The sequence below is a fragment of the Moschus berezovskii genome, chromosome 11 (genome assembly GCF_049115385.1).
Source record: "Moschus berezovskii isolate FMDL1 chromosome 11, NW_MosBer_1.0, whole genome shotgun sequence".
In the NCBI taxonomy this organism is placed as follows: Eukaryota; Metazoa; Chordata; class Mammalia; order Artiodactyla; family Moschidae; genus Moschus; species Moschus berezovskii.
In genome coordinates, this window is record NC_142470.1 from 108,325,030 (window position 1) to 108,347,078 (window position 22,049).

The 22,049-nt window shown below is 42.6% G+C and overlaps 1 protein-coding gene across 8 annotated transcripts in view; it reads right to left on the minus strand.

Annotated features, from left to right (window-relative positions):
- Positions 1-16,765, minus strand: part of ANAPC1 (anaphase promoting complex subunit 1) — a 105,490-nt gene extending 88,725 nt beyond the window's left edge. For 5 of the 8 annotated variants that reach the window (XM_055399045.2, XM_055399043.2, XM_088841688.1 and 2 more), the window contains exons 1-10: positions 16,462-16,734; positions 13,296-13,532; positions 12,174-12,335; positions 8,277-8,328; positions 7,965-8,065; positions 7,304-7,386; positions 6,142-6,215; positions 4,002-4,147; positions 3,144-3,364; positions 2,255-2,464 (exon numbers count right to left, since the gene is read on the minus strand). In XM_055399045.2, coding sequence (XP_055255020.1) covers positions 2,255-2,464; positions 3,144-3,364; positions 4,002-4,147; positions 6,142-6,215; positions 7,304-7,386; positions 7,965-8,065; positions 8,277-8,328; positions 12,174-12,335; positions 13,296-13,508 — 1,262 coding nt within the window. In that variant the 5' untranslated portion in view covers positions 13,509-13,532; positions 16,462-16,734. Of the gene's footprint in view, positions 1-2,254; positions 2,465-3,143; positions 3,365-4,001; positions 4,148-6,141; positions 6,216-7,303; positions 7,387-7,964; positions 8,066-8,276; positions 8,329-10,164; positions 10,296-12,173; positions 12,336-13,295; positions 13,533-16,461 lie in introns of those variants that run through there. The other 3 variants (XM_055399044.2, XM_055399042.2, XM_055399047.2) reach the window with 3 other exon arrangements.
- Positions 16,766-22,049: the final 5,284 nt, after the last annotated feature.

Sequence of the window (22,049 nt, forward strand, 5' to 3'; positions counted from 1 at the left end):
TTACTCTCTAAGATTAGGTTCCACTTCACCTCTCTTTTTTTAAACCATATCCCCAAATTCTCTATTCTCAAAAGTTTCTTTGCAGAGTGGTGCAGAGGACGGAACTGTAAAATAAGCATCTGCAATATATCCAACTTAGCAATAAGGAGAAATGACTTTTTTTTTCTTTCAGTGACAGCATTTTCTTTCCATTTACTTATTTTTTTAAATTTGGGGCCATACAATGCAGCACATAGGATCTTAGGTCCCTGATCAGGGATCGAACCTGTGACCCCAACCCCCGCCCCACATTGGCAGCATGCAGTCTTAACCACTGGATCAGTCCCAAAACAAAAGATTTTTAAATACAGGGAATTTTTATGTTATATATAAGGAACAAAAATGGAACCTACTTCAAATCTGTACTCACATCTTCACTTTCCTCCAAGTATCACTGACCTGCTGGCCTAAGAGCACGGGTTGGCTTCCATCTCACTGGAGCCCCAGTGTGACCTATCTGATAATCATCACCTTCTTTCTCCCCAGGGCCAGTCTCTCCTCCTGAGCTCCCATCTGGTTCCTTGTTCCATTAATCACTTCCTCTTCCCCGTATTTTCAATGCTCTCCTGCTCTGGGTGTGTAATCTTTGCAGCCTACTCTCTCACTTTAAAATGAGTCTTTCAGTACACAGATGTACTAAAACATCAGATTATATGAAGGACTTACTGGTCGCTTAGCTGACTGGAAAAATGGTAGCGTGGTTTGGGAAAGTGTCCTTACTTTCTAGAGAAACACACTGAGGTATTTAGGAGCAAAGAGGAAGATGAATTTTCTCTAACATAGTTCAGGAAAAATGAAGCTCTCCCTGGACCCTGAGATGACCTCTAGCTAGTTTTGGATGGTCATTCCCATTCAAAGGTCTCCGTGGACAGTCTGCGTATCCATGTTCACCCCTTCAGTCCCCACTGACTTCTTCCACCCCATTGCACTACACCCTACCCCACACAAGGCACTCTGGACAAGGTCACTGCCAGCAGGTACAGCCTCTCTGAGCCCACCTCTCACTGCCACACTTCATCTGACGACACTGACACCTTCATCTCAAGTCTCCTTTCTCAAGTTCCATGACTTGTCCTGCCGCTTTCCCCGCCTGACCTCCCTTGCTCTATCTGCAGCAACTTTCTCTCTTTTCACCAACCTACTCCCCAAACGTTAAGTTCCCAGGACTTCAGTCCCTAGCCCTTTTTGATTCTACACAGCCTGGTTTTAACTATTCAGAGGTCACAGACTGGGAATCTAATGAATGCTAAATCCTCTCCTAAAGAAAAGGCCTAGACGCGACACGTACCTTTGATTACTATCTTTGATTCCAGAAGGCTACCAGAACCCCTGTTCATCCACAGGCCCTCCAGGAACCCCAGGAACCCAACCTCTACACACTCCATAAATTCCAACCCGCCTGCCTTGCCTCAGTCACCACTGCTAAGTGACTGCTCTTCCCCCTGTCCTATGACCCACACAGAGAGCACGTCTTTACAGCTTTCATGAGACAGAACAGCCCAAACGGCTCTCTCTCCACCTCCTCTTTCTCAGCCCTTTCCCCTTCTCCTACATAAACAAACTGACAGTATTTTTAATGCCTGGAACACACCGCACATTCACACTTCCCACCTTGTCTCCTGACCCCGACTGCTCACTGTGCCCTTTCCACTTGCCCACCCAGAAAATACCCAGTTGTCTTTTCAACGTCCTGTCTGCAGAACCGCAGTGCCACCCCCAGCTGTGTTTCTGGGGACAGGGACCGTGACCTGTTTGCTGATAAACCGCAGCCACCAACACACACAGTGGCGCTGACCGAATGAATGGCCAAAGAGCACAGAAGGAGGAGGACCGTGTGGGATGGGGGTCTGAGCGCTGTCTCAGGACAGCGGATCATCAACCAACAGATAGAGCTTAAGGAAAACGCTGCAGAACTCCACGCTGCCTGAACTACACAAATTAACTGTTTTCCCTAAAACAGCAAACACTTCAAACGGGAGAGATTACCACTACAAAATCAAGGAAAAAATAGCAGATGACAAAAGAATATTTTTATGATCATCTTAATATCACTAATATTCTCTACTGAAACTTAGGTAGCCTTTAATATATATTTCTATGCATTTTTGTAAGTATTTGTAACTGCTTATAGCAAGAACCTTTACACAGAATATCAAGTGTTTTCTAAAACTTTTAGCATCATTTTTCTTTCAACATAAAAATATATACTCCAAACCTCAGGCGAGTAACTGTTTCTGTCCATAAGTGGTCGATACAAAGTTCAGGAACAATGGGCTCTGTTTCTGGTGCAATAAAGGAGCCATTAGAATTACTACTTGGAGAATGAGAAAAACTGTGTCTCTTTGGAGAGTGATTATGGCTTGAAAGGTTGAACCTTTGCACCCCTGAAAAAGAGTACACTCCTAAGGCAGGAGAATGAGCACGGCTGCAAAACAAACAGAGAGAAGAGGGCACCACAATTAATAATGCAGGCTGACACACACACTTTCCAAACTCTGCATTCATGCAAATATTCAAGGCAGAAACCCAGTCAGAAATACAGTCTAAAAAAAAAGAACAGCTACTTAAATGGTTTGTTAACACGCTTTATTATATTCTAAAGACTTAGAATATAAGTCTGGAATAATTCTTTTTTTAACTGAAAATCAGTTTGCCTTCTGCCTCAGAAAAGGAATCGCTTATTCAAAAAAGCCTAAACTATGTTCGTAGGTACTCAGACATACACATATGAACAAAACCCAGACTATATAGATATTAATAAAAACAAAAGCTAAAGCAAACTAACACAAAAGAAAATAGTACTAAAATATCTCAGGAATTAATATTCACCAAACTGCTGCCAAGCATTAGTAACAATGCGGCACTCTTAACAACAAGAATTGGCAGCTTCTAAATATGACTTGCTGGCAAGGCAACACAGTAGGCCTGGAATCTGGGTAAAAATAGCTCAATGGGCACACTGCTTTTTTTCCTAAAAGGTACTCAGGAGCTGTCAAGAGAAATTTTAAACCCTTCCAACCACAACAGAAAGTTTAAAAAGAAGGTATCTTTTTCTTGAGACATCTTGTTTAAAACAAGGAAATACATCCACACTACAGTCCCACCTGAGAGCTGCCATGTTGGAAATGGAAGGTGAACGGGAGTGAAGGCTGGGCGAGGAGGCGGAGCGGCTCTGGCTGTGGATGGAGGAGTAGTTCTGGAAGGGGGAAGCCACGGGGGAGTCGCCCTTGGAGAGGCTTCTGAGGTGTGCTGTGAGCGAGCTGCTGGTAGCCACATTCTGGGGGGTGCCCCCCTGTTCAGAGAACTTTAAAACAACATTCCCTTCCTTAAGTCAAAATGAAGGGGGACGGGGAGATAATAATTAAAAGGGCAATTTGCTTGCAGGGTAGTTGCCAGTTATTAAAGACATAACAGTTTTTCCCCTAAGAGACTCAATTTATTTCACAAGTGAGTCTTCTAAAAACATACAAACAAATAGCATATATTAACACACATATATGGAGTCTAGAAAGGTGGTATGCTGCTGGTGAGTCTATCTGCAGGGCAGCCGTGGAGACGCAGGCATGGAGAACAGATTTATGGACACGGGATGGGGGAAGCGGAGGCAGGGACGAATGGAGAGAGCAGCGTGGAGACACACACGCTACCACACGCAAAACAGAGCCAGTGGGAGCTTGCTGTACGACTCAGGGAGCTCCAGCTGGGGCTCTGTGACAGCCCAGAGGGGTGGGCTGGGGTGGGAGGGGAGGCAGGTTCAAGGGGGAGGGGACATATGTATACCTATGGCTGATTCATATTGATGTATGGCAGAAACCAAGAGAATACTGTAAAGCAATTATCCTCCAATTAAAAATAAACAAACTTTTAAAATAATTTTTAATGAGCGGCAAAAAAAAAAAAAAATCCAAGTTTCAGTATTAACTATCTTTTTCTGTTAAGAAGTAACTTGCCTTTACCCTTACCTCTGTTTTGACTCTCCGGAGAGCCCACACAGAATGCAGACCTTGCACAGTGTCATAGGTCATGACAATGGAGGGATCGGTGTGGAGAAAGACAATTTTCATTGCATGATCTACAACATACTGTACCCGTGATGAACCAAAAAGACCTTAAAGATAAAACAGAAATGATCAAGTATAGGACAATGGGCTTCAGAAGACTGTTGTTTATGAAGTGACTTCTTGCAATTCCTAAAGACACAGAGACATGAAGGCAATTAAGGCATAAAATCCATTAATATATTAATATGACATAATTAACTCTCCATTTTTAATACATTTACTTTGGGCATCAATTTCTTCAAACATATTAAAGATGAGAATGTTATGAGCTTTTATCTCACACACATTTACTTAAATGTTAATGAATTTAAGCCATTAAACTCATCAACCACAGGTAAAAGGTCCATGATTCCTTTAATAACTGACTTATTCATAAATTTCAATCAACTGTTCTGCCAAATTTGACTTCCTTAGTGGTTCTTTTCTTCTGTATGAAATCTGTCCTCTATGGTAACCATTGAAATAGTGCTAAACAATACACTACTGTTTCTGTTTTACTGGGAAGACATGCAAAAATAAGTTTTTTCCTAGTGAGTTCAGCTTTTACATCTATAGTACCACAAACAAGTTCATATATCCTTATTTGACAGTTTCCAAAACATTTTCCTCTCAACTAAAATATTAAAATTTTTTAAAAGAATTAGGTTATAAAATTAAGAAGTATATTATAAAGAAAGAAAAATCACTCATAATTCCACTCAACCTATTACTGAAATATTTAGGAGCATTCCTCCTAGTTTTGTTTTCCTGTACAGACATATTTTTTGTTGTTACAAGATTAGAATCATATTGCATTTAGTTTTGTACCTTAACATGAATAAGCAATTCCTGAGATTATCAAATATTATTCAAAAACATGAGCAATAATGGCTGCATACCATTCAACCATATGCTCTGACATGTGTGCTTACGTTGTCTGTAGTTGTTAGCAGTATAATATAGAATTATCAACAAACTTTTTCTGTATAAGGCCAAAGAGTTAATAGTTTAGGCTTTGCAGACCACAAACACTCTGTAGCGTAATTTATTTCATTTTTTCCTACAACCTTTTAAAAAGGTTGAAACCACTCTTAGTTCATAAGTTTAGGAAGATAAGTGGATTTATCTGTAGTTTGCCAAGCCCTGATAGAGAAGATAAAAATCTCAGTGGTACTTCAGAATATACACTTGGGATTATGTCCTTAAAACCGGTTAAAGAATGTAACTTTTTTTTAGCCTTCAAGTATTATTCATAATAACCTATGTTTGGTCACATTTAAAATTTTAAAATAAGCATCTAGAAATATGTCTAGAAAATATTAAAAAATTGAGTCCCAGAAAATTATATTATGAGCAGGGTAGCTGAAACATTAAAATTTACACTGTAAAGGTCTATAGCCCTCCATTTCTTTTTTCCAGAAAGAAGAAACAATTTTAGTTTATCTAAGTACTGTTCATTATACTAAGTCCATTCTAAAGGAGATCAGTTCCGGGTGTTCATTGGAAGGACTGATGCTAAAGCTGAAAGGCCAATACTTTGGACACCTCATGCAAAGAGCTGACTCACTGGAAAAGACCCTGATGCTGGGAGGGATTGGGGGCAGGAGGAGAAGGGGATAACAGAGGATGAGATGGCTGGATGGCATCACTGACTCAACGGACATGAGGTTGAGTGAATTCCGGAGTTGGTGATGGACAGGAAGGCCTGGCTGTGCTGTGATTCATGGGGTCGCAAAGAGTCAGACATGACTGAGCAACTGAACTGAAGTACTGTTCATTTATTATTAATTACTGAGAAACAGAGCACAGAGTCATCTACAGGTAAGTTAGAAAATCTATCACTATTCCTGGCTCTATTTTTACTAAAAGGAGAGTTGTTTAAAGTTAATACCAGGATATTCAATGAAGTAATTAATATGAATTATTTTCATAATTATTTTTGAACACTTAAATTATTTTATCTTTATAAAACAAATCAAATTTTCATAACCTCCTTTATTTCCTTCCCACTCCCAAACTGAAAAATGAGTCTACGTAAAAAAATTTACAAAAATACACTTACTTCCAGATTTACAAACAAGTGGTGTAATTTCATCCAGTGGATGCAGCATGCTGAACAGAGTGGGTAAAGGCTCTCTAGTAAAGACAAATAAACAATCAATCACCAACCCAAGATGACTACATTTATGCACAAATTTTGAACATTCCTTGCAAAGAAATGTCTTCTGCAGACTAGCAACTAGAAACCTACAGTCTCAAAGAGCAACCCTCTAAATTCTGACATACTGTTTTTCACAGTATCTTCTATTTTCTTTCCAGAAATCTCTCTTATGCAGAGTAAGTCTGCACACACACACATACACACCGCACAAACTCAGTGTAGCCCAGGGAGGACCCGCAAGCAGCCGTCACCACCTTTCAGAACCAACAGAGAGAGGGGCTTAAGGCAGTCATTTTTTAAAAACACTTTTCTTAGTGGCACTGTGTCTCTGACAGTTAGGAAAGAAATTTAAAGTCCCCTAGACCTATTTACAAAGGCGTGTACTTTAAAAAAGGAAGAAGAATAAATGCTTCAAATAAACTAAATGGCTGCTTTTTAAGGAGTGACTGAAAAAAACCCTGAAAAAACAGACCTTCTATCTGAACACAGAAAGAGATCAAAATCTACAAGCAATCTTCTTCAAACTTAGTACTTCAATCTTCTTCAAACTTGCACCACACTGACAGATACTGGATGTTCCTGCCCTTCAGCAAGCTGACAGCTGATTAGGGAGACAAGCTAAACACATTACCACTTATTACACACTTAAGACTAGGAAGCTCTATGTCAAAGATTATATACATCAGCTTGTTACAACTCTGCATAAAACCTAGCAAGTAAAGACAGTATTCTTCCTTTAACAGGCAAGGACACTAATGCCAAAGCTAATGATTTGCCCAAAGTAACATGATGGGAAAAAAATAGCAGAGCTAAGAACTGAGTCTTACAATCTTTAAGCCAAGAGTTTGCTCAGTTTTACTACCTGGGGGAAAAAAGCTGAGATAATTAAAGGCCAAGAGAGAAGTACCAAGAGAACTCATAAGTGTACAATGATGAGCGAAGAGAAAAGGCATCTGTCTGCACTGACAGCATGGAAATTATCATCATCCCAAACTTTTCAGTAAGCAATTTTACCTAAGAACTGACAGAAAAAGCCCAAGGAATCATATTCTAATCTGCATACCTGGGCGGGCCTGGAGGAACCTCACATGATGAGCTGCTTCGTTCGAACAGCAATCCATACTTGGTGGGCCAAACATTGGCAACCTATTTGGTAAAAGGGTGAGGAAAAACAGAAGTAAATTAAATGATTCTTTATAACATGTTTTTATAAAACAACATAATACATTAGATTTTTCTTCCAATTTAATAAGAGCTTTGCAGACTAACAATCTGTAATTCAAACAAGGAAATCTAAGAGAAAATCAAATATAAGGAAGAGAAGTTTGATCTAATATTCCCACCAGTGGCTAATATCAGTACCAAAATGACAACGTGTTTAAAGTGTAACGACTGCATTAGGGCATGAAAAAAGACGATGAGAAACAGGAAAAAAGCAAATATTGCTCAAGTGGTTGAGTATAACCAAAGTGATTTCTTACATATGTCACTTAAACTGAAAAAAAAAAAAAAAAATTCCCAGAAAAGATTTCACAATTCACTTCACTACATAATTTACTTTTTAGGCAAAGGATGGAAATGGCAAGCAATTACAGCTGCTAAAATTTAGCTATTTCAGTAAAAATAACATTTGTGATTACACGATGTGAGAGTACAGTACTTCTGAAATTAATTCAAAAATAATCTCCAATAAAACACAAAAAGATGGAAACACTCAGACTTACCTGAAAAGGTAAAGAAGCTATGTAATCCTTTCCTTCTATGCTATGAATGTTGATACATGAGCTTTGCAATATACATATGCATTTTTCTACTTCATCACTACCTGAAAAGGGAGTACAAGATACATGCATTTTTTTTTTCAAAAAAGATTCCCAAATACAAGTTACAATTTCCAATAGCACAAATTCTTTAATGAACATAAAAATGCTCAAGTTAAGCCACTATTGTTAGTGGCTACTTATTTTGACTGAAAAAAAATATGAGATAAACATTTGGAATCATAAGATCAAATAAAATTTCAAAAAGAAACTTACTGTAGTCCTTATCAGACTTATCCTGTGATATAATGAAGTCACACCACAATGCCTAAAATCAAAACAAAATGCTTACTTAAGAAAATGGTATCTAAATAATAACCTATTAATTAATAATTTAATTACCTAAATAATAGTGTCACCTACATAACTGTCCCACCTTATCAGCTCAACACATACATATGGGAATGAGGAAAAATAAGACAAAATTAGACTAATAATAACTACTTTAAGATAAACTATGTCTGCTAATAAGTTTTATGAAAAGAAAAGGGAAGACAAAAATCAACAAACCTATTAGATAGAAGCTTTGAAGCAAAAGTGAACTCAAATAGAGATTCAACCTATAGTAAATTCTGTATCCTATACAAAGCTAAAGATTATCGTAAAAGCTGAAAACTGCCAAGCTATTTCATAATCTCCAGACTTAGCTAATGATCTTATCACTCTTTGACACACCTAGTAATCCCTCCCTCAATGCTCATTTTAAAAATGTGTGTGTGTGTACGTATATAGCAGGAAAACTTTTAAAAACCATTAAACTTTAACTGGCATGCTTGACAATCACATTGAAATTATCAAAAGAACACTGGACTTGAAGAAGCACAAGCTGGAATCAAGATTGCTGGGAGAAATATCAATAACCTCAGATATGCAGATGACTGCACCCTTATGGCAGAAAGTGAAGAAGCACTAAAAAGCCTCTTGATGAAAGTGAAAGAGGAGAGTGAAAAAGTTGGCTTAAAGCTCAATATTCAGAAAACTAAGATCATGGCATCCGATCCCATCACTTTATGGCAAATAGATGGGGAAACAGTGGAAACAGTGGCTGACTTTACTTTGCTGGGCTCCAAAATCACTGCAGATGGTAACTGCAGCCATGAAATTAAAAGACACTTACTCCTTGGAAGGAAAGTTATGACCAACCTAGATAGCATATTAAAAAGCAGAGACATTACTTTGCCAACAAAGGTCCGTCTAGTCAAGGCTATGGTTTTTCCTGTGGTCACGTATGGATGTGAGAGTTGGACTGTGAAGAAAGCTGAGCGCCGAAGAATTGATGCTTTTGAACTGTGGTGTTGGAGAAGACTCTTGAGAGTCCCTTGGATTGCAAGGAGATCCAACCAGTCCATCCTAAAGGAGATCAGTCCTGGGTGTTCACTGGAAGGACTGATGCTAAAGCTGAAACTCCAATATTTTGGACACCTCATGCGAAGAGTTGACTCACTGGAAAAGACCCTGATGCTGGGAGGGATTGGGGGCAGGAGGAGAAGGGGAGGACAGAGGATGAGATGGCTGGATGGCATCACCAACTCGATGGACATGAGTTTGGGTAAACTCCGGGAGTTGGTAATGGACAGAGAGGCCTGGAGTGCTGCAATTCATGGGGTCGCAGAGTCGGACATGACTGAGCGACTGAACTGAACTGAAAGGCATTTTCATGTGCCTTTTTACTTGTGGTAAAACATACTTAAAATTTATCATTTTAACCATTTTTCAGTGGCATTAAATACATTTACAATGTTACATGGGCGAAAAATTATCATGAAAAAGATCACTGGCTTCAACACTCCTATACAGAAATGCTTTCACACACTGTCTAAAATTTGGGAATAATTCCATTTACCCTTCCTAATAAATTGTTATAAGAGTGTAACACTCATCATAAAATAGTCAACGGGAAAAAAAAAAAGCAGTGTCGAGATATGATTTCAGTGTTTACAAATGAGGAACTTCACATGAATAAAAAGCCTCTAAAAACTTCTGTCAATAGGTTACCAAAAATGCTTTCATCTTCCCCCCAACTTGATATCCTAAAATCTTTCAGTAAAAGCCGAAACGGTACAGTGAACATCTGTCTCACCTAAATCTCACGGTTATTACTGACCTTTTGTGTCTCTATTTATGTGTGTATTCCTTTACATAAGGATGTGGGGAGCCGGGAGGTGCTGTTTGAAAATTGCACACATCATCATTTCATACATCATGTATTTCCACTTCATCATCTATTTCCTAGAACTGAAGACGTACTCCTATTAAACCTATAGGTTTAACCTATAAACTGTCATATCACTTGAGGAAAAAACTGCAATTTTCTACTAGCACCTGATATCCAGTCCATTTTCAACTATTTCAGATTTTCTCAAGAATGTCTCTTTTTATATATATATAAATTTATTTATTTTAATTGGAGGCTAATTACTTTACAATATTGTAGTGGTTTTGCAATACACTGACATGGATCCGCCACGGGTGTACCTGTGTTCCCCATCCTGACCCCCCTCCCACCTCCCTTCCCATCCCATCCCTCAGGGTCATCCCTGTGCACCAGCCCCAGCTGTTTCTCAAACTAAGATTCAAAGTTCATTTAAAAACATTCAAAAAATACTGTATTTGCTGATGTCTAGAACAGTCCCCCCGGAGAAGGCAATGGCAAGCCACTCCAGTACTCTTGCCTAGAAAATCCCATGGATGGAGGAGCCTGGTAAGCTGCAGTCCGTGGGGTCGCTAAGGGTCGGACATGACTGAGCGACTTCACTTTCACTTTTCACTTTCACACATTGGAGAAGGAAACGGCAACCCACTCCAGTGTTCTTGCCTGGAGAATCCCAGGGACGGGGGAGCCTGGTGGGCTTCCGTCTATGGGGTCACACAGAGTCGGACACGACTGAAGTGACTTAGCAGCAGCAGCAGCAGCAGCAGCAGCAGAACAGTTCCCATCTTTCTTTCCTGCTCCTTGACTAACTTTTTAAAGAGGCCAGAATGTAGACTGTTCCATATTCTGAATTCATACAATTGTTTTCTTGTAGTGTTTTTTTTCCTTCTGTTTTTTATTATGGAAAATTTCAAATACAAAGTAAACAGAATAACACAATGAATACTCGTTAGCCAATAATTATCAACCTCTGGCCATTCTTGTTTCATCCATACCTCCAACCCACTCCTCATCTCACGCTACTTTAAAAATTTACCCTCTAGTCCCCATACTTCCTATAACTGGAAGGCTGAACTGGATGCTCACATTATATAATCTGGGGAAGAAAACTGAGAGGATGACAACATATACTGCATTATAGTTGGAGTACAGTATTCCTTTGTCCCACTATTAATGATGGCAAAGAATCATCTGGTGGAAATGGAGACCAACAGATAGATACCTTTAAAATAGAGATACATCTGTTCCTTTATATTAGCAAGTAATCCACAAAGTAAGACCCTGGTGCACGGTAATGTCTTTTCACCCGAGAGTGTTACTATTCATTAACAATCCTTTTCTGAATCAATTATTACACTGGAGGTTACAAAATGATGATTTTTTTTTTTTAACTCTATCCTATTTTTATTAGTTGGCATTCTTCCACAAATAAGGGAGATAAACTGCATGTCTTCCTAAAAAGGAAGGGCAAATACTTAATTCCTTCTCTTTAATTACCAATTTTCAGAACAGACATAGGTGTAATATCTAACTGCAATGAGAGCAAGTAGGTTTTTCTTTCTCTGATTATCACTAGGAAGCAGGTATTAATAAATACCTGCAATCAATTATAATCATCGTGTGTTAAGTATTCTTTGTACCCTCAATGTCGTAGAAATTTTTAGAGAATAATGAATCTAATCACTCAAGAACAGTGTTTAAAGACTCATTAAACTGACAGGTTCAGTTCAGTTGCTCAGTCGTGCCTGACTCTGCGACCCCATGGACTACAGGACATGAAAAAGGATGGTGGAAAAACCTGACTGACAAAGGACAGATGACACAGAAAACAAATGAAATTGTTAAAATGTACACCCAGCTGCTGGGATCACTGTGCTGTTTTTATTATTTCTGTTAAATTTTAGGACAAAAATTGTTTTTAAGTGTTAAATAATCAAATGCTAAAATTCAACTCAACTTACCTGTTGAACAGGACTGTCAACTGTAAATGCTTTATAAACAGCCAATGCCTGGCTTTTACTTCCTTTGCTCCAGATAACCATGTTTCCAGCCATGTAGAGTTCCTCATCGTAATCCACTTCTTCTCCAATTTCACTGACACCTTTCCTTAACTGCCAGCTCTCCTTAAAAGTTAAAACATGCAAGACATGTTTAAGTACTTTTTCAATAGTACAGAGCAAGATTTACTAATTAAATCAAATAATTATCCAGATACAAGTCTCCTACTCTCTCTTTGCCTGTGGAGTAAGACACAATCCAAGCCCAACTTTCAGAAACTTGGTGCCACTGATTAACAAAGTGGGGTGTCTGGGTATGTGCATTATACATCTTATAGGATGTTTCATGTTATACTGTCATATTATTTGTCCAAAACATAAACATGTCTGCAGATCCCCAAATGAAACCAACATGCGGGGGGAAACTAAAAAGTGTAGGGAGAAGTGATGGAGACGGGCAGTGAGGTGCGTGTGGGAATCACTGGGGGAGTTTATCCACAGGGCAGATTTCCCTGCTTCACAGCTCCACTCAACTTCTGTCCCTGGGCATTAAAATTAAATGGGAGAAAGAAAGGTTTAGATTTCTAACTACACAGACCTTCCTCTCCCTGAGATTGTGGTATCCTAAGTGAAGTAAGGTGGGAAGACTGATTTTCTGACACATGCTAACGTCTCATTCCCCTATTTTAAGAACTACTACTCTATCTAGTTAGGTGGCTTTTTAAATTTTTCTAGCCTCTAAAAACATGTAAGTTTTTTTCTGCAGCAGGGACCATTTCTAACTTTACCATCTATTCAAACAACATGATACCTGGTCCCCACATACTAAGTGAAGAGAAAGAGGTTTAGAATGGACCATAATCATAATATTTACTATAAAACCATGGGTTACATGTCTAAATAAATGGTTATGACACCATAATACAATGAAGTCATTATTTTAATCTTGACTGAAATTACCAAATCTTAATGACTACCCTAGAAATACCATTATACTCCTTTCTCAGTTGCAGGTAGTCTTAAATTACAAATAGATCGCAACATTCTATGCTTAAAAAATATTATAGGAAAGAAACTTAATGGAACCTTCTGTTTCTCATGGATGGTAACCTCCTGAAGGGATCCCACTAGGCCAGCAGCACCATCAGAAGACCATAACTCGGAGGCTGGCTGAAGCTGGCGAAGCTGGAGGTTCAAAGCATTAGGGTGGTGCTTGCAGTGGTCTCGACCAAAAGGAACAAATTCCTGCAAATCCCCGGCTGCAATCATTGTTGCCCTTTCTTCATAGAAGTTCGACATGGGTTCCAAATATCAACATTATTTCTGTATGAATTCAAACACACTGCAGTCAGCTTCTGGAGTCAAAACCAGAATAAAATGTCATAAAAGTTCACAGAAGAGTCATTAATTCTTAGATGAGTGTCAAATAATCCTATTATATTCTAAGTGTACCAGTAAGTAAAACATCAAAGGTCGTTCCAGACCTGGCTCTCAGGTGATTAGTTATTGGCACTTTTTAGCTGGGCCAACAGAAGGTTAGCACTGAAGGAAACCACCAGGCTGAAACGAGCACTACGTCCCACAGCACCTTTCCCGTGTTTCACACACACAGTAGCTTTTCCACATTTCACATACGGAGCATTCAGACAAGTTGCACTTTACAGTCCCATGACTGCCCAGCTTCTTAACATTAAAGGTCATTTCTGTTCATTTCCGCTGAAACCTAATTTGAAAAACACATTTCAAGGATCACTGGCATGTTGGAATGAAACAAACCAAAAAACCCAAAACCTCATATTACTTCTAATTCATCGTAAATGAACTACTCCTTTCAGCTAACCAATCCACAAGTGAAAGTCACTCAGTCGTGTTTGACTCTTTGCCACCCCAAGGACTATAAAGTCCATGGAATTCTCCAAGTCAAAATACTGGAGTAGGTAGCCATTCCCTTCTCCAGGGGATCTTCCCAACCCAGGGACTGAACCCAGGTCTCTCGTACTGCAGGTGGATTCTTTACAGTCTGAGCCACCAGGGAAGCCTGATCAATCCACAAAAGACCAAATAAACTGTCAAATGTCACCAATAGTTATGACACCCCAGTCGACCAGAACATATGCTGCTGCTGCTGCTGCTGCTGCTAAGTCACTTCAGTCGTGTCCGACTCTGTGCGACCCCATAGACGGAAGCCCACCAGGCTCCCCCGTACCTGGGATTCTCCAGGCAAGAACACTGGAGTGGGTTGCCACTTCCTTTTCCAATGTGTGAAAGTGAAAAGTGAAAGTGAAGTTGCTCAGTCGTGTCCGACCCTTAGCGACCCCATGGACTACAGCCAACCAGGCTCCTCCATCCATGGGATTTTCTAGGCAATAGTACTAGAGTGGCTTGCCATTGCCGTCTCCGGACCAGAACATATAACTACAATCAATTCCAATTTGAGGGCCAAACACAGGAAACGAAGGCATGAAGAACTCTGGCCATGGGACAGCCATACTTGTAACAAATTTACGAGTCCTAGCTTTTAATTAATACAATCTATTTACAGTACAGCTCATCACTATAAAGATGTGGATGAGCTGTGGGTGGAAACATGCTCCTTTACTTCCAAAACACTTCTACATACAGTAATGGACAGCCAGTAAAATTCACTGCATGATATAGTAGATAAGGTAGATGCCAGTTTTCTCTTCAAGACAATAACTATCCTAAAAATGGATTTTGTGGCATGTCTAAGCTGAAATCATCAAACACATATATCAAAACCAACATTTAACCATAGTACAATAAACAGTGCTTGGAACAATACTCACAATTAAAAGTTTAACTATATTTGACATATCTCTCATCCCACCTGAGGTCTTTTTGGCATCAATGCCCATGGATGCAGCAGCCTGGTAGGTCGCTAGGGGTCGGACACGACTGAGCGACTTCACTTTCACTTTCACACATTGGAGAAGGAAATAGCAACCCACTCCAGTGTTCTTGCCTGGAGAATCCCAGGGAAGGGGGAGCCTCGTGGGCTTCTGTCTGTGGGGTCACAATGAGTCGGAGACGACTGAAGTGACTCAGCAGCAGCAGCAGGTTTTTTTTTCCTGCACTATCTCAAAGCCCCTGTGATTCCGATGCAGCTCTTCCAGGGTCAAAGTTATTTTGCTGTGAGTTAAATGCTATTCCTGACACAACTGTATGTCATAATTAAAACACTTATTTTTCTCCACTAAAATTCAGAACTGAGAAGACTTGAATTTGGGATATAACTGAAATAGTACCTTATAAAACTTACAAGAAAACAACAGAATTCATTTGGTCTTCCTATCAACTGAATAACAAACATTAAAGAAGTGACCGGCGAGTTTATCCTACTTCAATTGTGCAATTTTCGAACGTTAGTCTATTAAAACCTAGAAAATTACAAAACTATTAATTATAGAGTTATTTTCACAGTACAATATTTTTGTACTACTTTACGAGAACATATTTAATACTTTTGCAATCTCCCCAATTTTTTACGTGTTTTTACTTATCAGGGGGCAACATAAACAGCTACAGATGAAAGTACTATATTAAACTGATACGCTATAAATCAAGATATCAGCCTTGCTTAATACCAACAAAAACTACCCTACCAGAGGTAAACACAAAGCTGCTTCAAGAGTTCCGTTCCGTCGCTCAGTCGTGTCCGACTCTTTGCTACCCCGTAGACTGTAGCCTACCAGGCTTCTCCGTCCATCGGATGCTCCAGGCAAGAATACTGGAGTGGGTTACCGTTTCCTTCTCCAGGGGATCTTCCCGACCCAGGGATCGAACCCGGGTCTCCTGCACTGGACGCTTTAACCTCTGAGCCACCAGGGAAGCCCCAAATTCGACTAAATCCAAGTGCACACACAAGACAACTTGAGCCTCTGCAAAAAAACAGAGCTTCCCCGGCCCCTCTAGAGTCAGGCGAATCCACCAGGCTAAGAGCTTGAGCCTCAGAACTTCGTTTAAGAGCGGTAAGGGGCCGACCGAGAAGTTGAGGCCCCCAGGGAAGCTGAGACCCCTTTCGCGCTGAGCTCAGGGAGGAAGCCGGCGCGGACCTAACACGGAGATGCACCCCGGGGAGCGCAGCCCGCAAGCTGGGGTCCCCACGGCGCCAGCGCGCCCGGGGCCCGTGCCGAGCGCCCCGCCCTCCCTCCAGGGTGCGGGCAGGCCTCGGGCGAGTGTCAGACTGCGGGACGCGCGGCGAGCCGCCGGGCGCGGCGGACCCGGGCCGCACCTGTGTGACTCGGGACGCGTCCGCGCGGCGGGCCCCGGCTGCTCTCCCGAGGCGAGGCGACCGAGAGGGCCCAAGAGTAGCGGCGGCGACGGTCACGGTGACGCCTCGGCCACGGCAGCCTCTCATTCCCTCTCCCTCCCCTGCTCCGGAGGAAGACTGGGCAGCAGCGGCGGACGCGACTGCTACAACAGGAAGGCGTGCGGGAGGACCTCTCACCCGAGACGTTCAAACGGTCGCGTCCATCTTGCCTTTCCCGTCGTGCCTCGCGCCGGGGTGGGGCTTCGCGGGAGCGCGGCGAGCCCGCGGCTGTGGCGCCTGCGCAGTTGCGGGAAGGAGGCGCGGGGCTCAAGTTGCCGGGTGCTTGCATCTTCTTTTCCCGAAGGCTCTGTGGGTGAAGCATCCGCCTACAATGCAGGAAACACAGGAGATCCGGGTTCGATCCCTAGCTCGGAAAGATCCCCTGGAGAAGGAAATGGCAACCCACTCCAGTAGTCTTGCCTGGGAAATCCACGGACAGAGGAGCCTGGCAGGCTCCAATCCGTGGGGTCGCAAAGAGTCGGGTGCGACTGAACGACTAAGCACAGGCACCTTCTGTAGCGTAGCCGCTGTGACCCAAAGCAAGACTATCTCTGCTAGGGTCTGTACTGGAATAAGACCTTCCTGGTGTCCAGATCTCCACGTCGTGTCAATCGGAACCTGACTTGCCTCCGAACTATGAAGAAGAAGATTTTCTGGCCGGTTTCCCTCTCCTCTCCTGACCCCCAACTGGGAGGAATATGCCTCCAGGCTTGAGGAAGGGTGGGCAATCTACTGATTTTTCCCTCTTTAACCCTTCCGACGTCTGCATCCTTTGAGAAGTTGATGAGAAGTATGCTTGTTCAATCATTCAGTTGTATCCAACTCTTTGCGACCCCACAGACTGCAGCACGCCCTGCTTCCCTGTCCTTCACCATCTCCTGGAGCTTGCTCAAAGTCATGTCCATTGAGTCAGTGATGCCATCCAACCATTTCCTCCTCTGTTATCCCCTTCTCCAGAGGTCCTCAATGATAACATTGCGCCTAGAATCTGAGCTCCACAGAACTTCCCCAAGCCATTCGTAGGCCCAAGTTAAAAACCTCTGCTTTACCCCTACCTCCCTGTCTGTGGAGTCAACTGTAGAATATCAGGCTTCTGAAAACAATAACTTTCCTGAGCTGTAATCTCACTGTGTGGCATTGCTAGGTTAAAAGGACTAATAGGCCTACAAGTTAAAATACTTTATGCTGAAATATAAAGTTGCCTGAAACTTCTGTGTCTTCACTAAAATTCTCTACTTAGAGTCTCCAGACACACCTTAACCTTGGGGCCTTGGTATATTGGTTCATTCTCATCTCTTTATTTGAAATGTCGACCTTTAGAGTTTAGTTCAAATACCTTTCAGAAGGCTTTACTCCAACAGGAAGTCTCTGAGTGCCACCATCTCCTATTGTCCCACCTCAACCACCACCATGGCCTGATGCTACATGGGCCCTATTTCCACCAGCCCTGTGGTCCCCACCACCAGTCACAAGGCCTTCTCCCCTGGCTTCACTGTGTCATCAGGCCAACGTCACACTCCCTGGGGCACTGGATTCTCCTGCCACTGCCAGACTTGGAGGAAGTGCCTCCTCACAAGGTGTGTGAGTTGTCTTCTGAAGGGGCGAAAGACATAAACCCAAAAGTGTAGAGAGCACATTTAGTGTGTTACCGTTTGTCACTCAGTCGTGTCCAACTCTTTGCAACCCCATAGGCTGTAGTCCACCACACTCCTCTATCCTTGGGATTTCCCAGGCAAGAATACTGGACTGGGTAGCCATTCCCTTCTCCAAGGGATCTTCCCAACCCAGGGATCGAAGCCGGGTCTCCTGCACTGCAGGCAGATTCTTCACAGTCTGAGCCACCAGAGAGCAAATTTTGATCAGCAGGAAGAAGGCAGGTAGGAACCAAAGAAGTGAATCCCTTCCTTTTCCCTCTGCCAGACTATTCTACAGCGTGGCCTCTCTGCACAGCCTGCCAGGAGACGTCCTTGTTGCTGAGCAGGCACGCCTGCCAAGCAGTCAGCTGAGTTTTTGGCAGTGGCCAATGCAATGCTTCTTATCCATCCCTGCTCCATTTTCCCTTGCCTTTATTCTCTCTCTCTTGGGCTAAAGCATCAGGACTCATCAAATTTGCCTCCAGCTCTATTTTTTAGGGAACACAGTCCACAAAGAGTGTCCTGTGCTGCTTATTGTCCAGTCTATGAATACAGTCGCTGAAAGGACTCACCCAGCTCTTCCTCCTGAGTGTTCCCTTGTCTGTTCATAAATTCTCCTCAAGATTCCTCTCCATGGCCTCAGCCTATGATGTTTTCTCAGGAGTAGAGTTTCCTAAAATACAGGACTTTCCATTTAATTTATTTTTGGATGGGAACAGTGCTTTAAAAAGAAATTTTAGTTCTTTTAAGGACTTTTTTTTTGCCACACCACATAGCATGCAGGATCTTAGTTCCCTGACCAGGGATGAACCCGTGCCCCCAACAGTGAAAGTGTGGAGTCTTAACCACTGGACTGCCAGGGGAGTCTCTAGAGGGACATCTTTAAACAGCATTATCCCTTTTCTGAGTCTGACAGTTTTACTTCCAGTATGGGTGGCTCATTGCTGCTGTTATTGTTGTTATTTTGCCTGTAGAATAAATTTTCATGCCAAAGAGTTCCTGAAACCACAAAAGGAAACGCTTTTATTCCACCATCATCTTCACAGTACTGAATGGTAACTTTTCCTTGTACGTTTTGCAATGACTATGGAAGCCATTGTTCTGGGAGGGCCTGGAATTAACCTGAGCTATTTTGCTAAAGTTTCTTCATGGCTCTGGCTCCTGGTCAGGGCATGAAGCCTACTGATTAGTAATGTTGATTTGTGGAATCGAGGAGGTTCAGGGAGATTTGTACCAGCCTGTTAGTGCTGTTTATTGAAAACAGTGAGATACAAGGACCTACTGTCCAACACAAGGAACTATACCCAATATCTGTTAATGACCTATAACGGAAAAGACTCTGAAAAAGAATATATGTGTGTGGTTTGTGTATAACTGAATCACTGTGTAGTACATTTGAAACTAACACAACATTGTATATCAACTATAATTTAAATTTTTTTTTAAATAAAGAGCAAAACAATAAACAATGAGTTACAGGATTTGCACATGGTCTCAGTGAGATCACAGGGCTTCCCTGGTGGCTCAGATGGTAGAGTCTACCTGCAGTGTGGGAGACCTGGGTTCAATCCCTGGGTTGGAAGATCCCCTGGGGAAGGAAATGGCAACCCACTCCAGTATTCTTGCCTGTAAAATCTCATGGATGGAGGAGCTTGGCAAGCTATATAGTCCATGGAGTGGCAGAGTCGGACACGACTGAGCGAACATGTCCTTCCATCAGTGTGACCCCTAGAGGGCGCTGCTGTTGAAGCCAGTTATGCCTTGGGAGTATGCCTAGGTGACCCGGGGCGTGTGAAAATCCTCAGCTGAACTTCTCTTTGGGGCTCCCTGGTTCCGAGGTGTTCCCAGTGTTTCCTGATCCAAGAGAGGGCGTACATCTGGCCACACATCTTCCAGAAAGGGTGGACAAAGGATCCTGTGCCTGGTCTCTCTGGAATCCTTACAGTAAAGCAACCATTAACTGTGATGCATATTAACTTACTGCTGTTGTTATATTGTGTTCTGTTTCTGTAACAGACTGTAGGAGCTGGATCTGGTGAGTCTTTTTAGCAACTGGATTCCTGTTTAACTGCCACTTAGTTATAGCAGTGCACTTATGCTCAATGCAGTATTCCAAATGGATTGCTTCACCTGCAGCACGGTCCCCCCGGAATTTTACACCTGTACTCCCAGCGTGCTGTTCAGTACACTGAGTGGAGGGTCTCCTGTACACTGTCTGTGTTGCCCAAGAAACTACACGAGACCGGTGCTTCCCTAAGATGTGGGGTGTTCTGAGTGGACTTTCTTACAGGCACCATGTCAGTTCCCCAGCAAACTTCAAGAACTTGGCCCGTATATGTATTTCCAGCATGCTGCTCAGCACACGACATGGGGGAGAAGAAGTCAAGGGGCTTAGCCTCTGTCATGCTGCAATGTCATTTATGTATTAATTGGAGGGACTGATGCTAAAGCTGAAGCTGCAATACTTTGGCCACCTCATGCGACGAGTTGACTCACTGGAAAAGACTCTGATGCTGGGAAAGGTTGGGGGCGGGAGGAGAAGGGGACGACCGAGAATGAGATGGCTGGATGGCATCACCAACTCTGTGGACATGAGTTTGAGTGTACTCCGGGAGTTGGTGATGGACAGGGAGGCCTGGCGTGCTGTGATTCATGGGGTCGTAAAGAGTCGGACACGACTGAGCAACTGAACTGAACTGAACTGAACTGAGTACTGAAACCACCAAGAATTATGACAGGGGTGGCATGAAGGGAGCGCCAATGATGCAAATACTGAAATCTTCAAGGAACAAGAGGAGAGACCCAGGGGTCTGTAGTGACCTCAGCAGCCAGGTCTGATGATATGAGACTCAAATCCTGAGACTCTGGAAAGAAGGGCAGAGAATGGTCTTCAGACATCAAGGAGAACCCTACCTCTGGGCTCAGGGGTAGGAGGGATGTGAGTGCAGAAGGCAGGTTCAGCAAAGAAAAGCCAGAGTACTGTGATGGGAGGACCATGGACTGGCTGCTGGACAAGTGAGACCCAAAGTGGTCCTTGACTGGCATTTGGGTCAATGAGACGGGGCTTCCTGATGGAGCTAATGTGCATTAGCTCAGTGACACACTCCAGGCGCTGGTCTTATACCTTGATGTGAGCACCCACTCAGTAGATTTTTGTGAAATCATGAGTGAATGAATGGCTCTCTGGCACTGAAACTAGCTTGAGACTGTTTCTCAGTACATCATCATTCACAGAGTATGGTTCCGGCAAGCCCGATCCCTAGATATTGGGCAGTCTCCACTGTGTTAAAGTGAATGGGAGGAGACTAGCTTGAATTGGGGGTCCATGTGGCAGACTGGAGGCAGGAGTGGAAAGTCAGTTACAGGCCCCAGTTGGGGACAAGGCTGAGGGGGTGAGGGGGGTGTCTGTGTAGGTGGGGCGGCCGACAGAGGGAGGGTGCAGCTTTAGAGTAAGGCTACTGATCCAGCCAGTTCACTCCTGGGCATAGACCCAGATGAAAGGTAGTTCAAAATGGTATATGCACTCCTGTGTTCACTGTTTACAACAGCCGAGACATAGAAACAGCCTAAATGCTCACTGACGGATGGCTGGATGAGAAGATGTGGCACACACACACACTGGACTGTGACTCAGTCATTTAAAAGAATGAAATGATGCCATCTGAGGAACACAGGTGGGTCTAGACATGACCACACTGAGGGAAGCAAGTTGGGAAGAGAAAGACAAACACCGTGTGACATCACTAAAACATGACACAAACGAACATACCTGTGAGCAGAAACAGACTCAAGAACGGGCTTATGACTGCCAAGGGGGAGTTAGGGTGGGGGAAGCGAAGGACTGGGCGTTTGGGATTAATCGATACAAGCTATTGT